The sequence below is a fragment of the Amyelois transitella genome, chromosome 7 (assembly GCF_032362555.1).
Source record: "Amyelois transitella isolate CPQ chromosome 7, ilAmyTran1.1, whole genome shotgun sequence".
Classification (NCBI taxonomy): domain Eukaryota; kingdom Metazoa; phylum Arthropoda; class Insecta; order Lepidoptera; family Pyralidae; genus Amyelois; species Amyelois transitella.
In genome coordinates, this window is record NC_083510.1 from 7,988,080 (window position 1) to 8,010,355 (window position 22,276).

Here is a 22,276-nt window from a genome sequence, read left to right on the forward strand (position 1 = left end):
TGGGAAAAATATTTTGAATCGATACAGAGTAGGGCATACATACATAGTGAAAACAAAACCAATTTTGAATCTCAAAATAACTATATTTATGACCTGGAGTTAACTAACAATGCTACACAACAAAATAAAATACAGTCTTACAAATTTCATGAATTATAAGTACACAGATCAAAGAGAAAATAATAATTTTGAGCAAAATAAACCACTTAAACTTATATCACAATATACAGATGGGTGTGGTCTCACGCGCTGTAAATCATATAATAAAAAAAACACAAGAACTAACATATTTAATAGGGCAAATTAATTAATAATATTGCAATGACTAAATAAGGCACTACGTTTATTACAACGCTATATAAACACAGCCTGGGAAGGTTCCCAGCGCGCGAGACTGGAGCGATATCGACTTTTAACACATACTATTGTACACCTATTACGTCAAAGGCTTTATTTACAAACACAGCTAACTTTAAAACCCCACAAAATTACGTGATATGTCAACACAGAATGTAAGTAAGTACACGAAATAAGTGGCAATGTGTTCGCTGCATCGAAACGTCTCCATACACCCCAGTATAGCCCACTTATACTTATTTCAAAATATACAAGGACTGACCGACATTATTAATTAATAATTTATACAATAAAATTTACAACATTCACAATTAACAAACTGATATTTGATTCAACAAAACTGACTCAGATTTTTTTGCTATCGTCAACTTACACCGTTAGTCGCGACTAGTAAGATGCTTCATACATAATTTTGAATGTCGTAAAACATAGCAAAGAGAAAAAAACATATTATACAATAATGAATACATTGGTGTTATGATCATACTGCAATTGCTCGTTAATTTGTGAATAATTTGGACGACTGACAATGCATCCATCAAAACTTGTTGTTATTGTGTGACATAATAAAACAATAACGATTAAGGGAAAAGGCAGATTGTGACACTATATACTACCAACCAAAGAAACATAATCCATTTTATAGTATACTTATTATATTGCTGATCATGCATTCACGAGTGTTCATCGACTCAAGTTGGCAAATATAATCTAAGTTTGGACTGATATTCACTTTTTAATTCGTTAGCACCAAATGTCCTTTCTAAATTAATTGTCTAACTAGGAATAAGGTTTTTACGTTATAATCCCGATAGAGTTTAAACATATTGTATTTCATAACTAAATATATCATTATCATATAGCTATTTACAAATTTCGCACATAACAATGTGCATGTGGGTGATTGGTTATGATAAAATTACTTGAGGATATATAATATAATTGAAACTATAAAATTCTTTATTATAAAAGAAATGAAAATAAAGTCTAGTATATACATAAAATTATGTACATCACCCAAAATATTCAGTCGCTAACTTAATAATAATATAAGAATACATTTTAAAATCATTGTGATATTTCAAGTGATGGAGTTTATAAGAATCAGAAATGTCATGGCTTAAAGATTGGGGCTGAATGAGCCAACAGGGCTTTATATCTAATTACAAATACATCGAGTTCATCTATGTATAGATGGATAAACAAAATTAAATGACAAATAAAAAATCCATTGTCAAAAAAGAGTAGTTTATATAAAAAAAAAACTGAATTTAGCGTTACCGATGAGCTGTTTAATGAATAAATGTCTTTTTCATAGAGCTCAAAAAACTTTGCAATAATTATGGCACCTGCCGTGCGTGCTACAACTTAAGGTACATCGTAAACCACCTACAATATCTTAAAGGAAATGTTATTATTTTTTCAAAACATTCTGTTACTATTTGATTTTAAAATATATAACTGTTAAGAAATAGAAATAAAAACAGAAGATGACTAAATGCTTGCTAAATGCACCAGGTTTTTTTTTTTCAACAACACAATAAAAATACGTGATAAGCAAGATTACAAACAACATAGTTATTAGTTTTTTACAGTATTGTCATTTTGTATATTTTTATTAGTAAGGGATATTCTGTGACCTTAACATCTACTATCGAGGAGGAAAATTCTTAAAAAATGTGAATTGAGACAGACTATATTGGGAGAATAAACAAAAATTAAAATAATTCTAAGCTGTGTGGTGTGACTTGTGATGGGTAGAAACATAATTATAAGAGAGCACATCTAGAGTAGCGAAACGTAAAGAATTGTCAACAACATAAAACGTGATTTATTTTTATGAAATATAAATATACAATTTTTTTATTTTTTCTCTAAATCCATCGAGATAATCTTACATATTGTATTAATGCATTAGTCTCACACATAAAACAATAAAAATATCTGAAATATGTAGAAAGGAAGGTAAAAACGAGAAACAGGAATATGCAATAGTTCATTAGGCTATAAAAATAGTATTTGTAAAGAAAAAAAATATGACCTTAGACATCATAAAATGTAACTCCTTGTAGTTCATTTTTCAAATGAGAGATCAAATAAAAAATTTTAGCGTACAAGTACAGTACTGTAAGACCTGATTTTATGCTAGTTTAATTCAACATTTATTACTAGAATAAATTGACACTTTCATCTAAGCCTCGTGTTGCACTTATGGTGTGAGACCGCAAGAATGACTTGTTTGTTAAAAAATAGACTATAGGATAATATTTTAATAGGTAATGACGGCATGATTAAGAAATATAGTCGTATCTGACTTAACGTCACAACTTTGAAACAAAAAAATTGTCGGCCATAAAGGTTTAGATTTGTGAATTTTAGTTAAACATTTAGAAAAAGAACGTTTCTGTAATTATTACAAAAAAGGAGTGTTACAAACATTTGGTGATTAAGTTATCGTACTTTGACATTTCATTAAACTATTCAATGATCATTTGAAAAAGATTCATTTTGAGCTATTGATTATATAGAAACTGCGACGTTTTACTCAGATTCGAACCTTAACATATTTTTGTTAAATTTAATTTGATAAATTTAAGAGTATGTTAACTATGTACAGAGCTCACACTAATATTTACAAGGCTTGATCGCGAATACACAGTTCAAGTATACCGGCGAACGTTAAAATCGGCTTAAAAACTTGTGAAATATCAATTATAAAACAATAATCTTTACGATTTGAATCTTCCTTTCGATACTAATCAAATATTTCACTAAACGATTTATACGTTTTGAAAGTCGATTTAAAATTACAATACATACAAATATATGGTCTAACTATAATTTCTTATCAATGAAATTTTTTGAATTCGCTTTATTTTATCTTGAGATCTACCGTATGACGAGTTTATGAGCGAAGGGCGGAATCGACTTTAGCGACACAATTATATATTTCTTTCTATAATTCAATGGTACGACATGGAAATGACGTTCTATCTTATTATGGGAAGTAACCTTGAAAAATGGAAATGACACGCTCACATGTCAGACGACACGACATCAAACTACGAGCTATAGTATATAAACTATATTTATAGGTCATAAGATTCACAATTTGTCGATTTAATGTTGCCGATCGACAGTCCACTATCGATAGGCTATCGATAGTACAGATAATATTGCTATAGGAATAAAATAAAAAATAAATAATAACAATATCTTTAAAAACTAAGTGCCACACTTTATCGTTGGGAGTGTGATATATTTTGTTAAGGTAAATAAAAATCTAATTTATTCAGTATAATATAGATAAAACATCATTTCCAATGTTTAGTGCCAGATTTATGCATATTACGGTTATTCGGAACACTTCGTTTCCATCCCAAAATATCGAACCGCCATTTTGTACAGTTAACGGCATACAAAATGTATAGAACGTTTCTTAACTGAACGAAGATCCAGATAAGCAAATTCTGTGTGTTCCTTTATCGTAATAGGCATAACGTATAAGGGCCTAACTATAAGTACGGGCGTTTCTTTGCGCAAGAAAGAATGCTATTAAAGTTATGAATTTAGTGTTGATGTTCTGGCGCAGATTAGAATGTCAATAGCATAGCATGACATTTACTTGAGCAAGTTAGAGCACGCCATGCTTGTCTGTAAGAGCGAATAAGCAAACATGGTATTACTAATAACAGCTTGCCATATCCGCGCTAGTAATTGCTATTGAAACGCATCATACTTGCGCATATTATAGAATATCACTAGAAGAGCCCGCAATACCCATAGAGCGAGTATCATTCGTAGAGCGCGCCGTTCCCTTAGAGCGAGTATCGCTAATAAAGCGCGCCTCACTTTTAGAGTGTATATGGTTTATAGAGCTTGTGTTACCGTCGGAGTGACCGCCGCTAGTAGAGCGTGTCGTCGAGGTAGAGCAGCAGCGCGGCGGGCGGCGGGCCTCAGGAGCGCGGCGGCAGCAGCGACTCGCGGCTGGCGCGCAGGTTGGGCAGCGAGCGCGCGCCGCGCCGCGCCTCCAGCTCCAGCAGCGAGCGGATGTCGGCCTCCAGCGGGTCCACGCTGATGTGGTACACGCCCTCCGGCTGCTGCGACAGCTGCTAACAAAAATACGGACCTATTGAACTTCCTCAAAACTTTAAAACCGATTACAATCTATGTGCCGTTCATATCTCGGTACCGGTGACGCTTTAGGGTACCATGTTACCTGATATATTTGTCTCTATCTATAAACTCAAAACCCAATATTTATTCAAACTTATGCCATAAAGCTGTATGGCATGTAATTTATTTTCGTTTCGACCTTCGATCAAGAGACGAGCACCCGACCACTGCGCTGAAAAAGCCGTCGATTGTATGGTCTGTGGTCTGTGATGGTCTGTGGTCTATGGTCTGTGGATTGTATGGTATATATTATATTATGATCCATTTTCGATCGGCCGATCGAATTTGTTTTTTTCGGACACTGTTTCAGCAGGAATGTGAGTCTTCTTTCAGATAGTACGTCGATGTTATGAATATTATATGAATTTATCTTTCACCTGTTGAACGGCCTCAACTGTAGGCGGTTGTACGAGCTTGGTGTCGGAGTATCGTCTCGTGTCGCTCTCCACGCGCAGACAGTCATCCGCCACGGCCGACAGTCTTCTGTGCGGGTTCCCGCGGTAAGTCTCAAAGCCTCCGCTCTCGTCTGTAAATAAATAAAAAAGAAAAATAATTTAACTTCTTCCAATGACGACAGGAGGAGGCATTATAGATATCCACTTCGTTAAAACCCTTACAGTTTTTTTTTTGCTTCCTATTTTTATATATTTACGACTAATTTCATAAATGGACCTACGAAATAGCAGGGCGCAACTGGGATTTGTGCTAAGGAATAAAATAAAATAAACAAACTTAAAAAAATAACCATTCTCTTATTTAAAAGAGAATTGTAATTTTTTACACAAAATATAAATAAGCAACCTTGCCACAAAAATTTACAAATATTAGATATCAATTACCAATGTAAAGTATGTTAAGTACGTAATTAATAAGCAAATAATATTCTTTGCCAAGGTTGGGCTATATTCATCTAGAACTGTAGTAGTAAGAAGGCCAAAACGTTTACAAGGTAGGTATTGTATACCACGCATCTTGTTTACAGTTAACTATCATTTATTCTTTATCCCAACTAATATTATAAATGTGTAAGTAAGTTTGTTTGTTGTCTCTTAACGCATTATCTACCGAAACATATCTTTGATCCACACAACCGGGAGAGCCCGTGAAACCATTCCTGGTCAAATATTAACCTCGTCCCTTCCACGGAGACCACGCAACCGGAACTAACGTCAGTAGGATGATGGAATATAATAAGAATTACTAGCGTTGAAAATTCCGAAAGAAAAAAATTGTTTTTTTCGGTGAAAGAAACGTTTTTTTCGTTTTTTACCGATTTATTGGTTTGTTACATTCAAATATATCAGAATAAAACCTTGTAATACGAGGGAATTTGAAAAAAAACAGGAACATTTCCCGCTTTTTTCAACCCTAGTAATTACCTTCTTCGTGGTAAGTGGCTGGGGGCGGCGGGGGCTCAATGTTGGCTACCACTTGCCCGCGCGCACTTCTCTCGCGTCGTTTCTTGTGCACCGCCGGCGGCGAACCGCTGCTAATCGGGAGTTTCTCGGGGGCATTTTGAATCAGTAGTATTCTGTAAGAAATGGCCAGTTTTTAATAAAAAATTACAACTATCATACTTCGGAGTTAATTCAAAATTTGCCCAACTAAAAATATCAACTATGAGAGAAACAATAAATTAACTTCTTTCATATAATAATCCGAATATTAAGGAGGTAGTTAAGGTCTGTGTTCTTATCATTGTGTATACAAAGACAGTCGACAAAAGCAAATAAACGGACCAGATCTGACATATTACAATTGAAATGCAACGAGACCAGGACATACGAAGCAAATAACATTAGTAAAAAGTCTTGGTTACCTGTTATGTGCTCTCCAGCGATTACACAAATGCAGGTATTGCCGACACTGGATGTACATGAACACGGCGCCTCCGGTGAAGCCCACGGCGACGACCACCAGTTTGGTCCAGAACGGCCATGCTGAAACATGGAACAATATTTTTTTACACAATTAATAATTTTGTATCATAAGTAATCTAAGAATAAAGCTAATAATTGGTTTTACAATGGTCAATTTGAGTGCGTTTGACCTCAACATATGACACGCCCGATGGTTAGCAAGTTGGGGGTCTAAGGTGGTGCACGCAAGCTCAATTAATGCCTATTCAGTCTTGTCTTATCCTACCTAAGTCATCTTTTTATTTAAATTTGGCAAGAGGAAAGATAAGGCGAGAATCTAAGTTGAGCATAACGAATGAAATTTTGTCACGAGTGCATCCTAACTGAACGGTACCCAGTATTACGAAGGGGAGGTGGAGCATATGCAGTCAATTACTCCGTGACTCTGTAAAAAAAACTCTACAAATTTGTCGAGGCGTGGAATGATACAGCTTGAATAAGAAAAGCGCAAAAGAATTAGAGTAATATTAAAGGCATTTTTTTATTTATCCCATATGCAGTCCAAAAGTGACATTTACGTTATAGCTGTAAACAACGGAACAGATAACAGTTATATCTTTCAATAAATACAACAGCATTGAAGTCGACCGATAATTCACATTAAATCATCTCTGTATTTATTTTTGGATATGATTTATCTGAGAGACGCTAATTATAGCGTTTTGTTTATATCCCATCTATGCCGTGTAGGTATTTATCTACCGTGACTTTAGTTACGAATCTTAGGTATTATGATATTTACGGTTCAGTTGATATTATAGCTCTTATCTCGTTCCCGGATACATTTTCTAATGTAAATATAGCATTCTGATATCGATGACGTTACCTATGCAATTAAAATTATCATGTTTCATTAGCGCCATTTTCGCCCCCGGTTCGACCGCCAACTTCGCGTGAATAACTAGCGACTAGAGTACCAAAAAGTTTTAGAAGCATAACTATGTATATAATTTTAATTAAAAATTCATTTGGTTAAAAATTAAAATCTCACAACTTTGTTTATGTACTGCATAATTTCCCAGATTAATAAGAAATTTATCAAGATTAAAAACGCCTTTTTGCATTGACAACTCGGTACGAATTAACGATGCACTTGTACGCTGTTACGTCATTTGGCCGGTACCGTTTGCAAAAAAAAATCGAATAATGTTAAAAAATATTCATTATCATTTTTTATGTCTGTTCATATTTAAGATCGATTTGGTAATATGGTGTCCTAATACTTAGGTTACAAAGGTAAAATCAAATTATCCATTCCAGCAGAGTGCACAGTTAATTTAATTATTTAATTAATTGATTGATTGCCAAATTTCCGTTGCTTTTAATAGATTGACAGAGAAGAATCAGGAAGTTGAAACGACACGCATAGCGCGATGGGATGAAATTGTACTGACCCTTTCTTCTTTATAATAACTTGGCTTTAACTTATCATAGTTATTTTTTACACGCAACGACACGCGTATCTACACGATTGTGACGAATTGGTGAAATATTGCTACGTTGTATAATTTTTAAGACCGTGAATGACCAGTGAAGCACGTCTAGCTTATATCATCATCGTAACCACAGATTACTCGTTATAAAATGAGTTAATGCATTATTTATACTATAATATAACAGTATACTTAGAATACATTGAAAATTTTGGTATTCATCGAACAAAAAATTCCTGAAAAAAATTCATACTATATTACATATGAGAATAGCTATAATTAATTAATCGTTAATTATTATTTATATTATAATCAAATTAGTGCAAGGTTAAAGTGATACATTTTTGTAATACAACTAGTTTTAACAACAACTTTGAAAGCAATTTTTAATTTATTAGTGTATAAATTAAGAGTATAAAATCCAGTTGCGATTTCGGCACAGAATTATTTATTACTACTACATTTCGGCACATTGTACCGTTAATGATGGTAGCTAAAAATAACACACCGGATCTATCATATACACCGCTACATTCAAGAAAACTTTTATCATTTTAAATCCTACTAATATTATAATTGCGAAAGTTTGTGAATATGTCAGGATGCCAGTACGGATGTTTGTTACTCTTTCACGCAAAAACTGCTGAACCGATTACGATGAAATTGTGGTATGTAGGTAGCTGAAGACCCAGAATAACATAAAGGCTACTTTTTATTCCGGAGTTCCCGCGGGATTGATTCCAAGCGGACGAAGTCGCGGGCGGCCTCTAGTGTAAAATAAATAAACAAAAGTATTTGTGTATTGTGGGCCAAACATACTACATACATACGCGATAAATTGCAAAATATCTCCTTCAAAAACTACTCAACTAAAAATAACGTAAATAATGATAATGAACAAATTAGTACCTATTTTCATACGCACGAAAAATAAATTAATTGGTGTCAATGTCAAGGTGATTACACCTTCCATGCTGCTACAAACATACATCAAAAGCGGCATGTAACCATTCGCGGAAACACTGACACGATAACTTTTTAGTTAATTGGTACAATCGCATGGTTACATCAGATACTCATGAATTATTGATACGTTGTATAACTAGTTGGAGTTACAAACATAATAATTGGCAAACGACGACTAAACGTCCATTCATAGCACCTTTAAAACGATCTGATAAAGGTGCTATCAACCCTTACTAAACCTGAAATTTGTTACAATCGTATAGGTATACATACTGTTAATTTATTTTGATACTTTTTTGGAAATGGCTAGCCACTACTTACAGACAGACAAAGGCTACTTTTGATTCAAAAATTCTAGCCTCCACGCAGAATAAGTCACGAGTACCAATCAACTTATTATTTATTATAAAAATATAGTATCGTTGAGTTAGTATCTCGTAACACAAGTCTCGAACTTACTTCGAGGCTAACTCAATCTGTGTGATTTGTCCCGTATATATTATTTATTTATTTATTTATTTAACTACTAACTGTATGTACATAACCTTAACCATATGGAGGATCTGTCAACGAAGCCGTTACGTGTCTAATTCTAATTCCTTAGAGGAGTGCCAAGGACATCGTTGTATTTTTAGCTCATGCACAATGTACACCAAACGACTATGCAACATGCACATTTTATGTTTAGCTACATGTATTCTTATGTAATTAAATAACGTTTGTTTATAAATAACATTGTTATTTACTTTTGAACTACTTACCTACTGACTAAAATACAATTTAAAGCCGATAAGGTCAAAAGTACCCGAAACCGCCGAACTTGCATGAAGAGAGTTATGAATGTGGATGAAGCGAAGGAAGTATGTAGAAATCGTGGCAAGTTGAAAGAGGTAGTCTCTGCCTACCCCTCCGTGAAAGAGGCGTGATTTTATGTATATATGTTAAAGCCGATATAAAACTAATATGCGAAAGAAACCTGTTAACTGCGAAATTTTGCATGTTAATTCCTAAGTGGTCGCACATACATCATGCCTATAAGAAATTAACAAAATCATTTCTTTTTTGAACAGAGAATTGTGACTAATAATCTAGAAAAGACCTGAAAGTTACATCCGACTGGATGGTTTCGTAATGGAATAGAGATTCACATATTGACAACTAGCATTATATCGTACAGAAGCTATTTTATATACAAGCAGATAAAATCACTTATTGACGTCCAAGATTAACACTGCTAGCAGTGAGTCCTGACCTTACTTGACTTCCCTTTTCCTCTTATCTCACTTTATATGCGTTCCACAAAGCACATTACGTAATCTCCAAGTCTTGTCAGATTTGTCTAAGAAATAATTCATCGCATGTATAAAATCGAGTGTAAATGGTGGCCTGAATACCGAAATCCACCAACATACATACATACATATGGTCACGTCTATATCCCTTGCGGGGTAGACAGAGCCAACAGTCTTAAGACTGAATGGCCACGTTCAGCTATTTGGCTTAATGATAGAATTGAGATTCAAATAGTGACTGGTTGCTAGCCCATCGCCTAAAAAAGAATCCCAAGTTTGTAAGCCTATCCCTTAGTCGCCTTTCGAGAAAAAGATGGAGTGGTCCTATTCTTTTTTGTATTGGTGCCAGGAACCACACCCATCAATTAAATATTAGAAAACTCTTCTGTTACTCACTGACATAAACCGAAACAACTGGGCGTATAGATAACTAAAGTTTGACAAGTATTTTGCTTGTGAAGTGCACAAGTCAGAATTTACGGAAATTCCAACGTGAATAGAAACAACGCTATAGTTATTTAAAAAGCTAGTTGATAATACAATTAAAGAAAATGTATGCAAAAGTTTATCAAGACTTGTTGAACACAGTGGGCCACATGTTTAGTCAGTAGAAGTCGTAGTTCCAATGTCATTAACATTAAGATCTCGTCCCGTCAGCGAATCGACCGCAGTGTTGCAATTTAAAGCCAACGATGATAGTGTTTCGCATCATTAAGTAATCTTGTAAACAAGTTTACCAACAGTAAATGTTAAAGAAATTGATATATTTGATATATCATCTATACTTCTACACTAATCTATCTATCTATCGAAATATATAAAAATAGGGTGTTACTGAGTGACTGACAAACAATAACAACACAGGCCACTGGGTCTCAGACTTAAAAATTGGCATGTAGGATCTCTATGTGGTCAAAGGGACCAGTGTACTAAAAGATTTTCCGATATTCCCACGGGAACGGAAGTTAACTGGTTTTTTCGTAATACAGAAGCGGAGCCGCGGCGCTCTCTAATACAGATATATGAACGTATGAAAACTTAACCGTCAAATTGACAAAAATTACAACAGATCAACAGAGCCGCGGGCAAAAGCTATTAAGTAATTATAATCTGTTATCATTGGAAACAAAATATTTTAGTATATTGCTCAATTAAAAATCATATACCTATTCTAGCTTTTTGTTTACAACCGATCCTCTTCAATTTTTATCAAAATAATAGAGCTGATAAAAAATAAAGAAGGCATATTTTTATCATGTGATTAATCCGTAAGACAAAAATTCTACTGATAACTTAGTCAATCTTTCCAGTAATTAGGATAAAGAATAAGGATCCTATGTAAAAAAACTGACTGACATACCTATCAATATAAAGCACAGTACAAACAATCTAAAAATAAATTTGGCATGGCATTCCAAATTTAAATTAAAGGAATTTATTCGTTTACCGGGGAGTCTTCTAGTTTTTAACGATGGAGAAAACAAACTACTTAGTACTTCTGCCATAAGTACCAAAGGACTCTAATAAAATTTACATGCTATTGTAATGTAATACATATTTCGGCAGACGGCGATTACCTAACCAAACTCTATCTAGTTTAGTTCGTCATCATCTGAGTGTATACCCGGTTCATGTCCAGAGGTGTTACTTCGAAGCCCGTGGTCTTCTTTTTCAGACTAACGTAAGAATTCAAAGGACAAAATGTGACTATTTCGCCACAGAGGCCGTCAATATTAATTCATACCTTTTATATTTTTAACCGTGTGCCGTGTGGTTCCCGGCACCAATACAATAAAGAATAGGACCACTCCATCTCTTTCACATGGATGTCGTAAAAGGCGACTAAGGGATAGGCTTATAAATTTGGGATTCTTTTTTTAGGCGATGGGCTAGCAACCTGTCACTATTTGAATCTCAATTCTATCATTAAGCCAAATAGCTGAACGTGGCCATTCAGTCTTTTCAAGACTGTTGGCTCTGTCTACTTCGCAAGGAATATAGACGTGACCATAGGTATGTATGTATGTATATTTTTAACCACTTCCGAAAAAGAGGTGGTTCTCAGTTTGACCTGTTTATATGTATGTATATGTTTGTATGCATGTGTGTATGTATGCTTGTGTATATGTTCATATGTATGTATGTGGTTGTCAGGAAAGTGTTTATGACACTTAGGAGAATGAATTAAAAATTTAACCTACTTCAAAAAGGAAGGGTATTGATTGGAGGCAGTTGCAGTTCTCTTTTTACAAAAGTTAATTACATACCGATAAGTCCTCTGTTGACCTCTTCAACGGCTCGCTCAATGAGTACGAAGAGTGACCACATGACGCACAGAGCGGCCACGCAATGGAACAGCACTGCGCAGCACAACCGACGCCTCTCCACGCCAGACATCTCAAGTAGACGCCACTGAAACATTTGCACTAGGGTCACGCCTAGATAAACAATTAACAATTGATATTACTGCTAATGTAAGTTGTTATTGTGAGGTAAACTGCAATAAGACTGCAGTTTTTTAGTTTCACATTAGCATCCTGGTCTGGTGTGAAAAGGGTGAGAAAGCTGCTTCACTTCCCATGCAGAAAGTCAATCAGTGTTTATATATTTGTGTTCCTTCGAATAGTAATGAACTGGCAATCTACTACTATGTCTCAATCTCACTACCATCATAAAGCTATCAAGTTAAAGAAGCCAAAATACTTGGAAATTCATCTCTGGTTTAATGGAATCTTTAAATTCTTATACAGGTGCTCCTTTTATATACACATTAGGTCCTAACTCCAGCATGTTCCTGCATAAAAATTAGAGTTCAGGTGAACTGTTCCTTTCCTATGGCAAAATCCAAAAAAAAATTCAATAGCCTTGGATGGGTAATATGGATAACAGAAGGGCTAAATACAAAATGAATAATCTTGCAAAGTAAAAACTTAGTATCGACTTGGGTACTTACCTCATTAAATGGCTTAATTTTGGTGTGCATAATGAAATTGAACTTGCAGAGTTCACATGACCTAGTTTCTGATGCTGTCAACCACTGCTGCAGACAACTTTGGTGGACGTACTTGAGACTTCCTGCAACAAAATCTTGTTGTTAAACTTAAAAATTCTTTTGAATTATACATAACTCTCTCTTTTTTTCTATGGACGTAATATAAAGCAACTAAGGCATTAAACACTTTTATCTAGTGCAGTGTTTACCGTGATTCAATATGGCTTAATATTGTCCCAGCAAGGTTACGGAAGAAGGTCTATTGTTATACATTTCACAAACTTTTCAAAAAATCTATATTGGACCAGGATAAAGATAACTTGTGTAGTAATTACATAAATAAAATGCTTATAAATATATTTATGGGACAAATTGTACAGATTTGAGGCCTCAAAGTAACTTTGAGACTTGTGTTAAGAGTTGGTAACTGAACAATACAATATTTTGTAACAAATACTTTCATAGGTTAGAATATACATTCATACATAAAATCAAATCACCTTCCCGGAGGGGCATGCATACACTTCATCTATCAACTTGACACTGACTTGTTTTAATACTACAAACAAACAAAGTTATAAAAACACATGGTACTTTTAAATATTACTTCAAATGTCACATTTTGTGATGTTTTAATACTACAAACAAACAATGTTATAAAAACACATGGTACTTTAAATTATAATTAAAATTTCACATTTTCCAAGTTTTATTTACACATTACTCTTTTTTCTAATTTCACATTCTTTGGTGGAGTCTTGTTTCTATGCCACTCACCTGAGCAATAGCATGGCGCAAGAAGAGGATTATGAGTTTCACTTTCACAGTGGCAAATACGGCATATATCACCGCTAGAATTACTGCAGGACGTGCGACTGCTATCTGAACCAGCCCTCATCGTCTCTCTGCCACATCCACCGCCCCATTCCCAACTTTCGATGTCTGATGAATTCTTCACATTGATTTGGTGCAGAGGCATTGTAACTAGGTGTTTAATGTTTTATGCTCAATAGAGCCTACAAAACATAATGAATACTACTACTGAGACCGTGATCAATCTAAATATCGACAAAGCCACTATCCAAAAACATGTCACGTTCTATTTGGGTATCATCGAATTGCTTATTGCTATTACACAAGACAAGATTAAATAGCAATACCCAAATATCTTAGCTATAAATAAAGTTTAAGCGAAAAGGAATAAATCACAATCCTGCACCAAGCTTTACAGAGGACTAATTTTAATATAATTTTGCACTCGCTTGATACGACAAAGTCAAAACACCAAACAAGTACGTATACTTTGCAGAAGACTGACAAGCAAGATGCTGACAGAATAGACAATACGAAAGAATGAAACAAAATCACAACATGAAACCATAGATCATACCATAGATATTTTTTTAACTTACCAATCTCCGGTTCAGCGAGCCACCGACTTCATTCGACCTACGTCTGACCGACTCGGACAGATTGGATTGCACATGTGTACAGTACAACAAGCAAAGGTGGTATTCAACCCAGGAATCTAGCTAGGATGAAGAAAAAACAAATAAAAAGGGTTTTTTTCATATAATTTTACCTTAGAGTGTAAAGGAAAACTATATTCTTTATTCGTTGCATGCATAAAATTATGTAATGTTGGCTTCCCTTTCTATGTCTGTGCCGTTATCGGCTGCAGCGTTATTAAAATTGTTTCCCCTTAGTAAGATAGGTATATTTCATAGCTTCATCTCCGTTTTTATATTATAGTACAGTATTAATATGATTTCAAGTTCGTCTGTGACGGCCTTAGGCCGCACAGTTGCTTGATCTTGGTCTCAGTGTGATAAGTAAAATGAAGTTTTTGTCCATCGAGGGTTCATTCAATTTATGTTCATTCCATGTTCGTTCAATTCTAAAAGTTCTTTTTTGATTGGCATGCATCGCGGAAAGCGGCTGTCTATTCAATTTTTCACGTTTATCTAAGTTAATACATGAAAAAGTGCAACGATGGCAGTTCCCGCAGAAGTTAAAATAATAGCAAATTCATTGGTTTATCAGTATCTACAGATTGTAGATAAATCATTAGCAGAACAGTTTCAAAAAAAGACTAAAGCGGTAAGTTGTTCCATGCTCTAACCTCTTCCACGTGTGGTACTGATGGTTTTACCACACGTGTTCTATAGAATGAATGTCTTGCTATAATAACTTGTGTATTTATTCTTCGTATAAATATAAATACTTAATTGATTAAAAAATATTAACTTCAATTTAAATTTAGGTACTGCTAGGAACTATATTCCTGAAGTAGATACCTAGGTATAATGTTTAAAGTCATTTCTTTTAAAGTAGTAGCACTGAACTAATGTGGTATTATATTTACTTATCAAATGCTTCATTGCTTATTTAAGCATCTATTATTTTTAAACATGCTGCCTTCACATTATAGCATAGCTGACGTCAACACCTTCAATTCACACACATCTTAATAAATTGAAGTAATCATTATTAGAAAAACAAGTAATTTATGATATTTTTTTCAGAAACCTCCAGCAAAGAATCTGTCTGCATTGATTGACATTATATCTCAATACACGAAAAATAAGGTGCCGCAGAAAGCTGCTGACAGGTATCTATATATAGATATTTCCTTTTTTCTTTTATTAGGTAAACTGAAAAAACTTTGCATATATTTCAAAATACATAAAGCATGTTTCTTTGATCATCATTGGTATATTTTGTACTAAATGATGCACTTAAAATATATTAGCTTGTTGTTGCCTGTGGTTTCGCTCAGGCATATTGTTGTTTAATGCAAACCTATGAAAAAAGTATTTTTCCTGAATGGAAGGTATAGAGTACTTGTGTCCTTTTCAGCACTCTTAATGGCTTTAGGTGTGTTTTAGATTGCTTCCACTTGTGAATTCATACATACAATGACACATTCTGTGCTCGTCTTGGGATTTTATCCTATATGTGTTCACTCCACTGTCTTAAGACCAAAGACGCCCAATTTACAATATTAATGATTGAATCAAATAGCTTTACCCAAGGTTTAGGCACATTGTCATTCATTGTCATAAATAAAAGTAAAGGACAAAATTTATCTTTGTATTCTGGAACTTGCAAGTAAAGAACCTTAAACATGGGAAGAACATTTACTCATACCTAATTTTATTTTAGTTCAGATGACTCATCTAGTGAAGAAGAGGCCCCTAAAAAAGCCATCCCACAAGTAAATGGCAAGGCTCCAGCAAAGAAAACAGCGAACTCCGATTCAGACAGCTCATCTGAAGATGAGAAGCCACAGGTATGCATTACAAATATATGTACTATAAATAGTATCTAAATAAAAAGTGAATGACTGACTGACATATCAATGCACAGCCAAAACAAACTTGAAATATGGCTATTGGTTCTTTATTTGGTCTAGGGATACACTAAGAAAGGATTATTAAAACCCCTATTAAAACATACCTCTTTCTTACTTACTACATCGTTCCACTTGCTATGATTCGCTTCTTGCTCTGTTTAGGGTACTCTTGAAATTACCTTTCATTAAAACATTCCCAAATACATTATGAAACATTTGACTTTCCTTTAGGCTTTCCCTTGTTTGTTTGCCTTCCCTTTTCAATATTTCTATTGACATCCCCTTGTATAAGCATTTAAACATTTCTATTTTTATTCTAGTCAGTCTGGTCAATCTTTTATATAGCACCTCTACATGTATCTTCTTTTATCATAATTTTTTTATTTCTTGACAATATTTTATTCTAAGAATATTTTATTTCATTGGACAGGCTAAACAAGTTAAACCCCAAGCCAAACCCCAGGTGGTAGTAAAAAAAGCAGAGTCATCTGATGACAGTGACAGTAGTGATGATGCTGCTACCACTCAACCTAAAAAGCAGCCAGTTAAGCCACAGCCTATTTCAAAACCAACTCCTGCTAAAAAGCAATCATCTTCAGATGACAGTGACAGTGATGAGGAACCAAAGAAACCGGCACAGGTCAAAACACCAGTCAAACCAGCAGCTGCACCAGCCAAATCTGCACAAAAAAAACAAGATTCATCTGATAGTGATGATAGCAGTGAAGATGAAAAGCCAAAACTCATGGCCCCTGTTAAGCCGCAAGTGGCAAATGCCAAGGCTTCAGTAAAGAAACAAGCATCTTCATCAGACAGTGATGATAGTGAAGATGAGAAGCCAAAAACTCAAACAAAAGCACCAGTCAAGCCTCCAGTTAAACCAGCCGCCAAGAAGCAAGAATCGTCATCTGATGATGACAGCAGTGATGATGAACCTCCTGCAAAGAAGGCACATCCTGCAAAACCTCAAACACCAGCCAAACCTCAAACACCTGCTAAACCGCAACTAGTAAAAAAACCTGCAGATTCTTCAGATGACAGTGATGACAGTAGTGAAGATGAGAAACCTAAAAAAGCTGTCCCCAAGCCTGAGGCTACACCTGCTAAACCGGCTGCTAAAGCTGTTGTAAAAAAAGATTCATCAGATGATAGTGATGACAGCAGTGAAGATGAAAAGCCAAAAGCTGCTACAAAGACTCCAGTAAAACCACAAGCTAAACCAGCTGCTAAAGCTCCCGTGAAGAAAGATTCGTCTGATGATAGTGATGATAGTAGTGAAGATGAGAAACCTAAGAAAGTAGTTCAAAAACCTGTGGCTACACCTGCTAAGCCAGCTGCTAAAGCCGTTGTAAAGAAAGATTCATCAGACGACAGTGACGATAGTAGTGAAAATGAAAAGCCAAAAGCTCAAGTAAAGACTCCAGTAAAACAACAAGCTAAACCAGCTGCTAAAAAAGATTCCTCGTCTGAAGACAGTGATGACAGCAGTGAAGATGAGAAGCCAAAACAAACAAAAGCTACCCCAGCTAAAGTTACACCTAAAAAACCTCAAGCAGATTCATCATCGGATGATGACAGTGAAGAAGAAAAGCCTAAACAAAAAACACCTGTCGCTAAGAAACCTGTACAAAATGAATCATCAGATGATAGTGAGGATGATGATGGACCCCCAGCAAAGACTCCTAAAAAAGAAAATCAAGAACCACAAACTCAGGTATGTATATGTCAAATTCATTTAATACACTTAATTGTTTAGTATACAGAATATTTTGAGTATATTTTAATTTTAAAAGTTCCTATAAAATCAATATTAAATAATTAGTAATAAAGAGAAAAGGTTAGAAATTTTTGTAACAAATAAACCCAAAAACCTACTAGACTGATTTCCAAGAAATTTGGCACAGATATAAAAAAGACCTACAGGGAGTAACATAGACTAGATTATTTCTGGAATTACGGGAGCTAACCCCCGCGGAAATTTGGTAACTAATTTCAAATAATAAACATTTCAGATGAATGGTTTCCAGTCCGGAAAGAAACGAAAAGCTTCTGGAGGAGATGACGGTCCAGCCAAGAAACCGTACAATAATTTCGTAAAGGTAATGACCTAACAGTTTTGTATAATTATCTTGCCCATTTTACAATTATGTAAAGTTATTTTTCAAGATAAATTGTAAAGAAGTAGCTAACCGAAATTAAACTATTTTTAGGGCACAATTAACTCTTCAACTCCCAATATGAAAGACAAAGAATCTTCAAGTAAGCCAGTGCCGTTTAGGCGAGTGGTGGACGAGAAAATAGAAGTGGATCCTAGGCTTAAGGATAATTCCTTTGATGCAAAGGTAAATGCCCTAACTATTGAGAAGCCAAGACAACTCTATGAAATTCGAAAAAACAAAATTGAAGTTGATTATATTTGGTGGCTCAGTATCGATTTCGGGCATTTACTTTTTTGTCATACATTTCATAGGGTTGTCTTGGTTATTTTAAATATAAGTTTTATCTCAAACAGGAGGGCGAAGGAGAAGAAGAAGATCGTCAGACTGGCGGCTTCCGTGGCCGTGGAAACGACAGGGGGCGAGGCGGTTTTAGGGGAGGGCGCGGTTTTAATGATAGAGGCGGTCGTGGTGGTTTCAATGACAGGGGAGGCCGAGGCGGCCGCGGGGGCTTCGATAGAGGCGGGCGGGGCTTCGGCCGCGGAGGAGACAGGGGAGGGCGTGGTCGGGGGGGCGACAGGGGCGGCCGTGGCTGGGGGGGAAACCGGGGGGGGCGCGGTGACCGCAAATCGTGGGGCGGCGAGCGAGGGGGATTCAATAAAGGAGGTTTCCAAGAAAGGAAAAGCTTTGAGGGAGGCGATAATTCTCAAAACAAGAAAATAACATTTGATTAAGAGGTAATATTTAGATATTTCTGAATCTATATTGTTTCACCAATGAATTGGAGCATAGGGTTAGCCTTTGATCATGGATCCTGGATTGAGTAAGAATACCAATGCCCTCAATTAAAGGTGGGAAATGAGAGAGTGCTTATAAAAGTGAAAAGTGGCAGGTATAACAGCTTTTACTATGATTTTATTATATGATTTACATCATGTATTCTATGTGCCATGTGGTTCCCGGCACCAATACAAAAAAGAATAGGACCACTCCATCTCTTTTCCATGGATGTCGTAAAAGGCGACTAAGGGATAGGCTTACAAACTTGGGATTCTTTTTGAGGCGATAGGCTAGCAACCTGTCACTATTTTAATCTCAATTCTATCACTAAGCCGAATAGCTGAACGTGGCCATTCAGTCTTTTCAAGACTGTTGGCTCTGTCTACCCCGCAAAGGATATAGACGTGATTCTTGTAAGGATAAATTGGCAATTGTAAACGTTCATGGTGTATTTAATTGGTTATTTTACAAATTTACCAAATAATTGGGAAGTTTATCAGTGCATGTTCTTTTGCAGAGTGGAGCTCGTGGTTCTTGGGGTGAGCGTGCCAACATTGACTTAAAGCATACGAGGGGCAAGTCTTTTAAGCATGAAAAGACGAAGAAGAAACGAGGCTCCTACCGCGGCGGCGCCATCGATACCGGTGTTCATTCCATCAAATTTGAGGATTAAATGAAATCAGCTCATTATTTAATAGTATTAAGCAAAAACATCCGTATCCAGTGCAAATATTACGTAATTCAGTATTTGTGACGAAGTACCAGCTAGCATTTACTGTAATATATTTGTAACTAATAATTGTTCCATCGTTCTTTGTCATTTCAACTGCGTGTGGAATTTGCCTAAAAGTTAAATCAGTGGTCGGCAGTCTTAATACTGTATGAATCATTGTACAATTCTATGATTGCATTATTGTGACATTTTGTTAGAAAGTTATAATTTTGTTTATTTTATAGGTAATTAATACCTAAAATTGTTTTATGTAATGTAATTCTAAAATTCTATTAAATTTAGGAGTGTTTTAGTTACTCTGTAAAAATAGTAACTATAGTCATGTTCAAAAATTTCTACTCTGGCACTTAAACTAAGACCACCTAACTTTATTAAATGACTTATCAAGTTAAGGGACATAAATAATTCATTTCTACATTTATATTAAGAATATGATTTTCAGACTTATTTTTATATTGTAAATATTGCTTAGTTTTATGGTGACTGCACTCGCTATAAATAATAATAACAATAAGTTTTTGACATTGTATTGTGGCGCATTGTAGCAGATTTTTATTTGTACATAAGTGACCAAATGTATAGTGTAGCGTTACATGTTTTTTTAAATGTAAACTAAAATTGCTATACTATGTATTTGGCTAGTAAGTATAATTTCCTAGGTTTACATGCCGCCTTAAATAAACTTATTATAAAAATAAGATACTTTAAATTTAATATCTTACCTACATAGGAGTAGATTTCATGATCAACCTGGCGTAAATATCGTTTTACATCGCATTCCATCCCATCCCTTCCCAAGAGGAGCTCGGGTTGCACTTTTTGACCGTGATTCTTGATTGGGTTAGTCACGAAGCGATTAGGACCTTCGCAACCTTTGCAGGAATCTTGGATATTGGATAAAAGTAAAATCTATTTGATGAATGAATATTCCCATAGTCGCTTTTACTGAAAAAGTACAATAAATACGCCTTTACTGAGGAAGTAAATAGGCTACTTTATTGTGAAAAAGAAATAACTAGTAAAAGCTAGTATGTAATATAAATCCCTTGGTCCGATTTTCACCGATTGTAAGGTCGGGCAATGTTAGCATATGAGTACATGGTCATGCAAGATTTTGCTTTTGTACTATTTATCGTTTTTATTAAGGAATGTTTGTATCCTATCCATACAGTAAGTTTGATTTTTTTCGAAGTCTCAGAAACGAAATTTAGAAAAACTAAAGTCAGCTCAGCTGTCAATGTCAAAAAGTCTCAATTACATTCTCTGAATTGCATTGCATTGCAATGAAATTCAATAAGAACCACAACTCTACCTGTGATTGAGTTCGTAGAAAGAGTATAGGTGACTGAGTTGGTTTTGCCTTAATATTCTACACCTCTCAGAAAAAAATATAGCTTGTAATAAAGAAAAGAAATAATGCTGAAATTACCAAGATATTTGTTACAATCATACCAAAAACGATCTTTTAAAAATTTTGGACACAAAAGAGAGCCTACTCCTACTGTTACTATACTTTGGCATGGATTCTTAACTTTTAGTTTTATGGGATTATGCATCGAGTGGGATAAGTAAGATTTTATTTATAGCACCTTGAGAATCCAAGAACTAGGGTACTGCTGTGATTTGGTTGACGTTACATAAACAAACAACAAGTAACCTACACATCATTTGCAAATAAATAAAATGTAAACGTGCTATTCATCAATTTTGAAATGTTGGACTTGTTTTTCAAATTGATTCTATTTGTACTTCTTTTTCATTGTAAAACTAGGTTTCTGGCCCTAAAAAAATAAAAGGTCTAGTCTACTTCTATGGCAAATTTTATCTAAATCAATTCAGTAGTTGTAAGTTTATTTTAATATCCTTATCCCAAACAAATCTTTTCCTCTTATAGTATGGAAGAAATCATGAACATCTTTAATAAACTAATCTTAATTCTAGTAGGTAACTTGCTGGCTATTTCATAAATTTTTAAGATAGTTTGAAACAACCAGATTTTACTGTAAATGAAATTATTACCTTAATAATTTTAATTATTGTATTAATACTTTAATTTATTTTCAGGGTGAAGAATTTTATTTTTGGTGAAACAGAGATAGATCTTTCAGATTCAATAG

The 22,276-nt window shown here is 34.8% G+C and overlaps 2 protein-coding genes across 4 annotated transcripts; one reads left to right on the forward strand and one right to left on the reverse strand.

Moving 5' to 3' along the window:
* Positions 1 to 259: 259 nt before the first annotated feature.
* Positions 260 to 14,491, reverse strand: LOC106133706 (E3 ubiquitin-protein ligase MARCHF8). Of its 2 annotated transcripts, none has more exons than XM_060944947.1 (7): positions 13,913 to 14,491; positions 13,097 to 13,218; positions 12,411 to 12,555; positions 6,353 to 6,473; positions 5,913 to 6,064; positions 4,911 to 5,059; positions 260 to 4,466 (listed from the first exon to the last, which is right to left on the reverse strand). In XM_060944947.1, exons 1-7 carry the CDS (start codon positions 14,112 to 14,114, stop codon positions 4,314 to 4,316), a joined length of 1,044 nt encoding a protein of 347 aa, XP_060800930.1. In that variant the 5' UTR covers positions 14,115 to 14,491; the 3' UTR covers positions 260 to 4,313. The 2 variants fall into 2 exon arrangements, with proteins under 2 accessions (XP_060800930.1, XP_013188977.1); XM_013333523.2 differs by having other exon boundaries at positions 260 to 4,469.
* Positions 14,492 to 15,031: 540 nt separating this feature from the next.
* Positions 15,032 to 20,848, forward strand: LOC106134168 (nucleolar protein dao-5). 2 transcript variants are annotated; one of them, XM_013334144.2, is made up of 7 exons: positions 15,032 to 15,235; positions 15,661 to 15,746; positions 16,301 to 16,427; positions 16,921 to 18,204; positions 18,503 to 18,589; positions 18,701 to 18,832; positions 19,944 to 20,848. In XM_013334144.2, exons 1-7 carry the CDS (start codon positions 15,128 to 15,130, stop codon positions 20,097 to 20,099), a joined length of 1,980 nt encoding a protein of 659 aa, XP_013189598.2. In that variant the 5' UTR covers positions 15,032 to 15,127; the 3' UTR covers positions 20,100 to 20,848. The 2 variants fall into 2 exon arrangements, with proteins under 2 accessions (XP_013189598.2, XP_060801260.1); XM_060945277.1 differs by lacking the exon at positions 18,701 to 18,832 and adding an exon at positions 19,003 to 19,383 and having other exon boundaries at positions 19,944 to 20,081.
* The last annotated feature ends 1,428 nt before the right edge of the window (positions 20,849 to 22,276 follow it).